General features: G+C 55.0%; 4 protein-coding genes across 5 annotated transcripts; 3 read left to right on the forward strand and 1 right to left on the reverse strand.

The window, feature by feature from the left end:
* The first annotated feature begins 452 nt into the window (after positions 1-452).
* H310_14230 (hypothetical protein) lies at positions 453-1003 on the forward strand. Its single transcript, XM_008882040.1, has one exon. The coding sequence runs from the start codon at positions 504-506 to the stop codon at positions 957-959; it is 456 nt and encodes a 151-aa protein (XP_008880262.1). The 5' UTR covers positions 453-503; the 3' UTR covers positions 960-1003.
* Positions 1004-2156: 1153 nt separating this feature from the next.
* Positions 2157-5901, reverse strand: H310_14231 (hypothetical protein). Its single transcript, XM_008882041.1, has 6 exons — positions 4812-5901; positions 4521-4753; positions 4042-4473; positions 3482-3982; positions 3192-3320; positions 2157-3136 (listed from the first exon to the last, which is right to left on the reverse strand). Exons 1-6 carry the CDS (start codon positions 5160-5162, stop codon positions 2188-2190), a joined length of 2595 nt encoding a protein of 864 aa, XP_008880263.1. The 5' UTR covers positions 5163-5901; the 3' UTR covers positions 2157-2187.
* A 152-nt stretch (positions 5902-6053) lies between these two features.
* Positions 6054-7537, forward strand: H310_14232 (hypothetical protein). Its single transcript, XM_008882042.1, has one exon. It carries the CDS (start codon positions 6386-6388, stop codon positions 6953-6955), a length of 570 nt encoding a protein of 189 aa, XP_008880264.1. The 5' UTR covers positions 6054-6385; the 3' UTR covers positions 6956-7537.
* Positions 7538-7986: 449 nt separating this feature from the next.
* H310_14233 lies at positions 7987-10102 on the forward strand. Of its 2 annotated transcripts, XM_008882044.1 has the most exons (7): positions 7987-8012; positions 8067-8353; positions 8405-8615; positions 8670-9094; positions 9153-9425; positions 9476-9575; positions 9620-10102. In XM_008882044.1, exons 1-7 carry the CDS (start codon positions 8010-8012, stop codon positions 9842-9844), a joined length of 1524 nt encoding a protein of 507 aa, XP_008880266.1. In that variant the 5' UTR covers positions 7987-8009; the 3' UTR covers positions 9845-10102. The 2 variants fall into 2 exon arrangements, with proteins under 2 accessions (XP_008880266.1, XP_008880265.1); XM_008882043.1 differs by lacking the exon at positions 7987-8012 and having other exon boundaries at positions 8016-8353.
* Positions 10103-10774: the final 672 nt, after the last annotated feature.

A 10774-nucleotide genomic window follows, 5' to 3' on the forward strand; every position in this document is an offset into this window, starting at 1 on the left:
AAAGTAATGAGTCAAAAGTTTTCATACGATTCCACAAAATCGACCATACAGTTTGTATTATTCAAAGATTAGTACTTGGTTGCACCACCCTTGTTGGCAATCACCATGCTCAATCGCTTGGGCATGCTAGAGATCAACGGTTGAATGTCGTCGGCGGGTCCATTTTCCCAAAGGTCCTGCACACGTTCGCGCAACCCATCAAGCGACGATGGAGGATTCAAACGAATCCTCCGCTTAATATACTCCCCCATACATGCTCGATGGGGTTCAGGTCAGGGCTTTGAGGGGGGTGGTCCATCTTTTCAATAGCATTTTCGTTGAAAAATGCATCGATCTTCTTGGCAGTGTGAATTGGCGCGTTGTCTTGTTGGAAGATTAAAGTTGATGGGCAGGTCCAACCGGACAAAATTTTCGGTCAATTACTGTATATCACATACATTCGATAAAGTACAGGTCGAACATACGTTTGAAATTCGCTTTGTGGCATCGTCGCGGCCGCGCCGATGGTGTTGTTAAAGCGTGGGTGCATGTACAAGCAAGGGTCTGGCGCCGGGTTCTTTCAGCGCAAGAACTGGAAGAAGCGGTACTTTGTGCTGACACAGGATGATCTGCGCTACTTCGATGAAGAGCAGGGCGTGTTGAAGGGATGCTTGGATCTGTCCGAGTGCACCAAGGAATCGCTCGAGACTCTTCCCTCAGACGTGGTAAACAATACGCCAACATCGTGGTGTTTGGCGATCAGGACGCCGTCGCGTCGCTTTATCATGTCATTTGCGACCGAAGCTGACATGCACGGGTGGGCGTTTGCGTTCCTGGAAGCGTTCAAGATGAATGAAGACAGTGGGCGAAACACTTATGTGGTAGATGGCCGATTGCGCGGGCTGGTCAAGGAGCAAAAGTTAAGGAAGCACGGCAGTCTCTCAAAGCTGAAAATGACCCCGCACAACCATGCTGCATGATGTGCTCGCGAATATGAATTGATAACGTATTTTTTCCAACTCAAGCGTTGTTCCATCGTATGGTACAAAATTGCTTTAGGTGCTCTCCACACATCGCTCTTGAACAGGTCGACTGCGCAACACTGGGTGTGGCTTTCTGAACGTGGCATCGACGGGCACGCCGCTGTTCAAAAGCAGATCGTCCATGTGATCGTAGCATTCCAGAGGCGATCCATGGAATGCAGACCTGCTTGAAGCATGACGAGCGAGTACACTTGCCGGACGACATCCACGGCCATGTCGGCGGCGAGGGTGGACGCCTGTTGCGCGGCTCCTTCACGGGCTGCCAACAACACGTTCGACGAAACGGAGGATGCTTCACACGGATTTCTCAAATTGGATCTGCACGAAAAAACCAAAACGACCAGCGCGCCTCGACATGCACCGCGACGAATGACGTGGTTTGTTTGGCGATGGCCCAATACGGGATTCGTGGACCTGGCATGTATCCCTATCGTCTCATGCACTTCGAGCCATCTTTAGAATGGACATGTTCCTGGCGGAATTGGTTGCAATTTGCACGTCCTACACATGCCGCAGGATCCATTCAGACGATGCTGGAAACCTAGCATGTGTTCCAACACGCACCGTGTCAGGCGCTACCAGTGGAGCGTTGAGCAGGCGCGTTGCTCGTGTGCTTGACGCACAGTGCTGGGGGTATCCCGTCCGACGGGATCGACGACTCGCTAGTCCCATGCAACATCGAAACACATCCGCGCGGGCTTGCGCATGATCCTCATCTGTCTCGCCGAACAATGGTGCTGAACATTCCACATGAATATACATATCAAAACGATGTTATTTGACCAAACATTTTTTTGTTTTCTGTGTAAGGGTGCGCACGCAAAAAAAAACACACACGAGTTTCGAATTTTCCGTCGACAACGTGCTACGTGGATGTTCAAGGCGTGAAGCAGCAACTTTACACGCCTGCCGGCTACGTATGCGCACGGGTCGCCGATTCGAAACCCCGAGCGCGCAACGGTTTGCCCTCGGTCGACTCGGGCGTGGCATCGCTTTGTCGCCCCATTCGTTTGACCTTGCTTCAACGAATAGATATATCCATCCACCCGACGGATCATGGCCACCGTGTCCGGCCCGTGTCGAATTTCCGGACCAAACGTGGGACGTTTTCACCCGACATCGGACAGAGAGAAATGGCAACACCGATTTTTTGGGGATAAAAATACTACCGCAGCACCGGGCCGTGGCCGCTGTTCACACTCGGAAACGAACTCAAGTTGGACTTGGACGACGACGGGCGCTGGTGGTCCCACACAAAATTCGACCCCGTAAAGTCGCTTGCGACCAACGTCGTGTTGCGCATGCCAGTCAACCCATCGAGAGACGACGGCCCGATGGGCTGCGGGTTGAGCAGCTTCAAGTTGAGTCGGTGCGGTTGTTGCGACGTGTTGGTGTCGCCCACAAGTTGTGTCGACAGGTCCGGCGTGCGCTGGCCTCGGATGACAGTGTTGACGACGCGATCCCGGAATCGTTGCGCGTAGTACTTGGGGTCGACACACGAGATGCCGAGCCGATCGAGACATTGCACGTACACGCGAATCCAGTGCTCCAGCTGCTTGCGCACGCTCCATGGGGTCAAAATGTCAATGATCCCCATGTACACGACGCATTCGTTGTTGTGGCCGAGGCCGGGGCGAGGAAGCAGCGCGTTCTGGGCAGGCGATTGCATGTGGTTGACCGACCCACTCGACGACGCCGCCGCCTTGGTCGACGTGATCGGATGGTACCCAGCCGATGCCTTCACGTCCGACGTCGTCGGCGAGCACATGAGGTTTTGGTTGGTTGCGGTTGTGTTTGTGGTCGCGGTAGACGACGACGTGATGCTGCGCTGGTGCTTCTTCTTTTGCAGCCCAAGCAGCGTGAGGTCGTACGGGTCCCGCGTCACGGTCGAGATCGCGCCTGGCTGCATCGCGTCTTCGACATCCTGGCTGCTTCCGTCCATGGCCTGGCCTGCCATGTGGGCGTTGGTATGCAGTCCCACAATCAACGAATAATCGATCGAGTTGATCGACCGGAGGAATTCCGAGTCGGTCGCGAGCTGGTCCGCAATCGCGTCCGCCAAGTCTTCGTGGAGCGAGATCTGGCGCGCGCCCCAGTTCAAGTCCTTCCCGCAGCTACAGAAATCAACCGTGACACACACTCGATTAATACGTCCAACGCGAGTCGTACATGTCTTGAATGTGGCCTTGCTTGCGACTCGGGTTCATCGCGCACATTTCCTGCGTCATACCGACCACAAACTCTTTCCCGCAGTACTTGCACACCTTGCGGACGTTCAACACGTGCGGATTTTCATACCTGCACCCAAACATGAGCTCGTCGATAGCCACGTTGCACGACCGCCTCACAACAACAACACATCGCATGGTTTCCACACCAACATCAAGCAAATCTCCCACAGAACAAAATCAACGATGCCACTTGCGATATCGTTCCACACGGAATCAACGATGACGTACCGGCCAACCCACGATCCCTTCAAGTCGTAAAACTCGTCAACGACGACGCTCGGGTTTTGCAAAATGTTGGCCAGCACGATGAACCGAATCGTTTGATCGTACACGACCAGCTCGTAGCACCCGACGTAGCGAGACAAGAACGAGTTGGGGTACATTTGGAGATGCGCAATGTACGACGGCAGGATTTGCATGAGGTAGCGTTGCTCGGCTTCGGTGCACGTCTTGACAATAAACTTTTGATCGCCCGTGTAGTATAAGAACGCCCCACTCTTGCCTTCGCTGAACCGCTCTTGCGTGTGCACTCGCATGCTGTGACCCAACGCGTCGGCCGTGATGCCCGACAGCGACCGGATCAGCGCGAACGACGCAGCTTCAAACTCGTGGAACAGTGCCTTGTGGGATTCATGGCGACCGACGAGCTCGAGCGACCGCACCGCGTACGCAGACGGACCTTCCGGGATCCACTCGACTGCAGACGATATCGATTCGCAGATGCCCATGCTACACCACAAACGATCGCGTCACACTGACAGGGGACAACCAAAGGAAGGTGGTGGTACCGAGCAAAGTACAGCACGTCGCGACGAAGCACCCAGTGCACCCCTTGGACGTTCATCAGGTCGTCGTACGACCCCTGGCGCCACATCGAGTACACTGCTGGGAGCTTCATCAAGTATGTGTACAGGACAAACACGACCGTGCCTTTGACGGACAGGCCCAGCATCCAGAACTCGTAAAAGACTTGGGTTCTCCGCCGAGGCACGGCGACCGTGTCTTCCAGGGGAATCCAAAACAGAATCGCGATCGACCCCATCCCCATGATGACCCAGTACAGCGCAGACATGCCAATGTACACACGCATGTGGCGCAGGGACAAGATGCGGGCGGCGGAGGTCGTAATGTCATCGTACCCGTCTTGGATGCGATTCCGCGCCACAATGAATAGCATGAACCCTTTCCCGTACAGAAACGCGAGCGGAGCGACAAAGTATCTGGAAACCACACGTGAGCACAACCGAGGGATCGAGCGACACCTTACATGTGCAGCCACACGGACGCGTTGTCGTCGCGGGACCGGAACCAACACACGCCGAGCTCGGTGAACCCAATCGCGCGCGAGTTGAGCGAAAACAAATAAGCGCCAACGAGCGACACCGACAGGACAAACACGTGGTAGACAGAAGTGCGCGTGAACGTAAACGGGTTTCGCGTGGTCGAGTACAAATCAAGGATCATCGTGAAGAGGTAGATCTCTTGGCCCAACACGAAAAACTAGCGGCACAACGCGCGCTGAGCACTATCGACGAGGAAAAAACCGTAGCAGAATTACCTGAGTCAGCGCCGCGACCGACACATCGCAGTCGACGTTCTCGGACAATGGGCCCTTGAACCCGGTCTGGGCAAACATCGTGATGTGCATCCCCAAGGCGCAAATCGCGATGGATACGACCAGCGCGTTCGCGCCCTTGCGGAGAGGAAGAAACAGGATGTAACTGAGCACGACGACTGCGCACCCAAGAATCGAAAGAATTGTGAACACAAAGCGCAGGGCAGCCACACCATTTCTCGGAGACGCATAACCAGTGGCAGCTACGGCGCTCATGCTTGTACTGTTGGTCGCATTCGTTGCAAGGACCGCCGCTGCTGTCGTCGCGACGACCTCTGCCGCCGCTTCCAGCATGCTGTTCCTGGTGCTGCGTTGTTGCGCTGTGAAACTTGGCCACGGCGCCGGCGATATCCGGTTACCTTATCCGGACGTGCTGACTCCAAACGTTGACTTGATTGTTGTATGGGGCGGGCGACCGCAGTAATCAGGCCGCACTGGCCTTTTCATCTCGTGGACCACGGGTTCTCCATGCGCCGGCACGCGAGGTCCGATCGAGAGCAGATTCGCTGTAGGGTGCGGTGTCTTTGCCGTGGTGGCGCCGGCGACTCGCGGGGCCGATGACAGTCGTCGGGCTGCGAACGCTTGATAGACCAGATCGTCGTCGCCCACCCAGATGCTGCAGTAGAACGTTGTATTAAAATACGACACGCGCGATTCGTCCAGTCGAATGCATTGAATTCGGTCGCATCAGGTGGCAAGTAGTAGTGGGGTTGGAAGCGTTGGTTGCGTCGGCGAGTGGGTCGGAAGGCATGGCGGACCAGTGTTCCACGAAGGACGGTCGCCCTCGATCGTCGCACACGAACCGCTCTGGCGACCGTCCGTTCGGCAACATCACGATGTACATATCTGTGGGTGGGGAGGCGCGCCGATCTCGCCGGAAGGTTCCATATCCTTCGTGTCAAACTTGAAACAGGTTGGATATCCCTCGTTCATCTGAACAAGCTTGACGCCGCCAACTCGCTCCCCCCTATCTGAAGCCCATGCCCGTCCTGCCTTCTTCTTGTTGGGAGCATCATACGACGAGGAAAGTGGCTTTGTACTTGTGGAATTTTCTCGCCAAGTCCAATGTACTGTACAGTACAATGTTGGCCTGTCGAATGGATATTGGACAAAATTCAGACCTATCCAAGGGCTTTCCTACGTCAAGTGTGTGCGTTTGAGCCAATCCAATGCAGATATTTGTGAAAGTTAGCCAATCAAATTCGCTCTTTACAACTTATATCCTTTGTAGATAGCCAATCAAACGTCGTTTGATGGATGTTGATGCACAATTCGGCATCAGTCGAGTATGGCACGGTGCCGACGGCGGTGCGATACCCGACGGGCAACAAGAGGGAGACTTTTTCGTTGGCAGGGCGGATAAAGATCGTGCGGATCTTGGTTTTGCCACCCATGGGAGTACTTGTCAAAGAGGCCAAGGTGGCGTTGCAGCAGCGACGTGAAAAGCAGCCCGGACGCGATACGAACCGCAGCTCTGTTCGGGGTAGTCCACTTCGCGTGCCTTCGGGCTCCACATCATGGCTGCGCTTCATCATGACAAGGATGCATGGTTCTTCCGTCAAGGACAGCTTGACCGACGCTTCTGGAATCGCAGACACGAAAATGCTTCACTACGCCGACCACATCTTGTTCATGCAGGTGACTTCTTCAATTTCCACCGCTTGGCGGATCTGCTCCTTCAGTGCAGCTGTCTTGACCGCGCAAAAACAACAAAGCTGGGTGCCTCTCGAGACGGCGCCGTTCCAGCGGCTCTAGTTCTCAATGATGCCGAGCGGTATATCTTCATTTCAGTAGAAACGGAGCGACCGGCGCCTGGCGAGCAACTGCACAATCCCGTTCGAGCGTTCGTGGGCTTTGGTCTGGGGAATGCGCTCGAAATGGCAATCGCCATGGGATTGCGCATGACCGTTCTCGTTGGCTTTGCTCGTAACATCATACATCCGTTGCGACGTCCGGAACGGGATGAAATCCTTGTGGAACGCCTTGACCGGACAGAAGTATGTGGACGCAAGCACGCCGAGGGAAGCACCGGCCCGGGCATTGGCGCCCATCGAGAAGTTGGAGCTCGCCGAGCTGGACATGGCTGAAGCAGATCAAAAGAATAAGTGTCGGGGATATCCTGGCGATGGCACACGGTCGTGGTGTGAACATCCGGATACGGCGCACCTGTTGTGAGGCGTCGTCGCCTCCCTCGCGTCGAAGTCGCTGTACTGCGCCACGTCATGGACCACTCCAAAGCTCACGTGCTCGAACGATCCCCAGTCGCCGTCCGACCTCCACCTTGTAGCATGGCGTGAAGCGCTTGGCGAGTGTCTTGGTGCCCGTGGCCTTGGTGCTATGGCCACGAGGCTGTGGAGTGCTTCAATGGCAGCATCGCCGATTTTGGTACAAGCGATGCCGCCAACGAACCGCAGGCGTTGCGACACCTTGACGCCCTACCCGTATAAGTCGAACGGTCGCGATCGCCGAGATCTCGACGGACCCCGCAAACCGAGTGGTTGCTTGCCTCCAAATGCGGTGACCATGGTCAGATTTGGCGCGGACGTGAAGTGACCCTGCGCAACGCCGCAACGTCGGCGGCCGCTTGGCTGACGGGACGTAGTGCCTGTCATCACCGATCATCGCACATCGGAAGGAAGGAGCGCCGCCATACAATCGTCAAATCGGCGACGAGGGGCTTTGTGCTTCCAACTAAGTCCAACACCTTGCCCGCCGCGGGACTGGCGCTCGTCAACAACTTAGTTCTAATGTTAGCATGTTGAGTTCACCCCGAGTTTGTTGTATGTTGGCGGTCAACAATAGTACTATCGCATGCCGAGTGCAAGGGGGCTGGCCGGTCTCCACGCCATCTTTGCAAACACATGCGAAGTGTTCAAAGGTTGCGATCCCATGTGCGCCGAGCATTGGACTTTACTCGTCTGTGAATATGCAGAAGAAGTAGGAATGCGAGTTCCAAGCCATGCTTTGAATCACGGTGGGATTGCCACGGATTGCTGCATAGCGTTGGGCTTCCACGACCGCGGCTTCTTGACCTCTGCACGAACGCCCAAGCGAGGTTTGAAGCCGTCCCCCCGACAGTTACTCGACAGTCTCTCCCGTTGCTGTGGGATTGTAGCTGGGCCATTTCTCATTGTTCGCACCATGGTACGCAGTCGTCGTGGTGTATCCTATCCAGGTCATCGTGGTATGCGCTGGTAGATGACCACGTCGCTGGAGGCAATCCTGTGGCATGAAGAATTTTGCGCAGCGCTGGGGTTGGCCTCGTGGCTGCGTCTATCGCAAGTTGCACGCCGCTGTCGATCGGCCATGAAGACGGTCACGCCGACCCAAGTACTGACACTGCCTTGCCGGACGCCGCTCGACGCGGTCGTGGCGCCTCAACGCGCGTGGCCACAGCTTCGCTTGTCGTACGAGGCCTCTGGGATTCGCAACCATACTCTCGACCTCTGGCATCTCGCCAATCTGCACGCGGTCACCATTTCTCGGTAGCGTCCACTACAACTCCTGCACGAGTCTCACCATGAAACTTCGACCAGGTGCCATGGCTTTGACAACGTGCACCCGCTCCAGCGAGTGCGGATCGTAACGTTGGATAGCTGCGACGGTGTTGTCGACGTGAGCGGGCTTCGGGAAGCCCAGGTCCTCACGTTACGAATGTGCCCCCACATCACGAACATGTCCCTGGCCTCTCTAACACAGCTCCATGCTCTGTCTGTGTATCGATGCATGCAACTCTCCGACTTCACGGTATACCTCGTTTCCATCTTGGAACGCCGACGTCGACATGCCATCGCTCTGTAGACGTTGACGAGTCTGCGCCGTTTGAGCGTAGAAGCCAACAACCAACACACCACGGCAGTGCAAGTGAACGCGCCCCAGCTAGAGTTTCTACGGCTGGTACTGGTGACGTACCATCCACACCAAATTGCGCACGTTCCATCGGTTGAGCTCGTCCACAGCCGCCGCCTGGACGAAGCTACCGACATGATATCCCATGCGTCCTACGCGTGCCACCACTCCCGCGTCACCGACATTTCGTGGCTGTCCAACGTGGCCCATGTCGACTTGACTGGCAGCTGGTGTCTCCAGGACGTGTCGGCGCTCAAGCACGCCACATCGGTCAACTTGACCGGATGCTCTGCTCTCGCGGACGTGTCTGCATTGGCAAACGTAAAGCGCATCAACCTCACCAACTGCTTCCGAGTGACCGACGTCTCGGCGCTGAGGTACGTGGTGGGCCATCATCGATTGTTGGTGGCGACGAGTCGAGCCCTGCTTTTATAGACATGCCGACGAGGTCAACTTGACTGGGTGCTGGAACATCCAAGACGTCAGTGCGTTGGGCAATGTGTGCACGTTGAATCTGACGGGAGTTGGAAAGCTCACGTCGGTGAACGAGCTGGGCAATGTCCGGACGTTGATTCTAGGCGGGAATCGCTTCGTCAAGCACCTGCCATCGCCATCGACAATCGAGACGATTTCGATCACGGACTGCATTCAAATCACCGACTTGACCCCGCTGCGACGAGCGCACACCGTGCATCTCGATGGCTTGCGGTATAACCTCCCCTCCCCGTTGCATGAGCAGGGTTTTAATACGAGATTAGAAATTTGCAAAGCGTCGCCGCCTTGGCAATGGCAACGAACGTCGACATTTCCAACTGCCCCCTTCTTTCAGACGTGTCGCCGCTTGCCAACGTGTCCAAGGTCCTGTTACGCGTCAAACGGACTTGACTTGATCTGGGGTGTAGGTTCGATTGGCCCACTGCCCCAGTATCGTCGATGTGTCGTGCTTCAGCAACGTGAAGAGCTTGGTGTTGGAGCGAATTCCATTTCGCAGCGCGGCGATGCTGGCCAGTATCCCCCACTTGACCATCGAGAACTGCTGGGGATTCAGCGAGTGCGACTTGCTGCCGCCAAACGCGCGGCTCCATGGCTGCGGATGCGACAATCACCTGTACACGCACACCAGCTAGTGACAGCGCCCCCCATTATTTGTGACGTCTCGAACGATCCACTGGAATGCACCATTGCATATTCGTTCCATGGGAATGTTGCTACTCCAACACGTTGCTTGAAGTTGCGGTACCGCTGTGTTTTGTTTTTCGAGTCCAAGTGTGGTCAGAAATTGAAGCCTTGTGTGACCAAGGACCGGCCACAGTTGACCGGCGCGTCGGTGTCCGCAGATCAGTGCATGGGGCTGAGTTTGTTGGACTTGATATACTCCACTTTGGCGGTTAAGCTTGCCGGCGAAGCGTACGACTCGAACTCCTTGGTCATGTTGTTGCAGGCAGCGCCGCATCATACATCTCCGTGGTGGCAGTAGAGGGTTAAGCGATAATGTGTTATTGTGCGTTTCGACGAAGGACCACCCAGGGACACGATACTGATGTCGGCAGGATCCATTTGACGTTATTAAGTACATTGTCGATTGATCCAGAGCATTCTGCATTGCCACTGCTTTACTTTGCTTTGAAGGACGCGATGATGCCAGCGTCGTGAAGATGAATCACCAACACCTGCAACCTCGAAACTCCGAAACTCTGGTCCGACAGTTTTCTGCCTTCGTTTTGACTTGATTGATTTATTGGATTCGATCCAGATACAACTTAGTATTTGTATGCCAATCCAGATACGAATATTTGACAAAAATATAGAGTATATTTATTCAATTGGCATAAGACCTTGTTCTTGGGAATTCAGAAGTGCTTTCATGGTTGCCTCTTCGCCAAGTCGAAAGTTCAAATGAATCAAGACACTCTCGTAGTTATACAGTAGTCATCGCACTCCACGTTGAAAATCTTGAAGGTAAAATGGAAAGTGAATGAATTAGGTCTGGATCGAGCGTCCCGTGACTGTACAATTCTTGTAGTTGTGCCGTTTGGACATCCACAGAACATTCCACG

The sequence above is a fragment of the Aphanomyces invadans genome (assembly GCF_000520115.1).
Source record: "Aphanomyces invadans strain NJM9701 unplaced genomic scaffold supercont1.64, whole genome shotgun sequence".
Lineage (NCBI taxonomy): Eukaryota > Oomycota > Saprolegniomycetes > Saprolegniales > Verrucalvaceae > Aphanomyces > Aphanomyces invadans.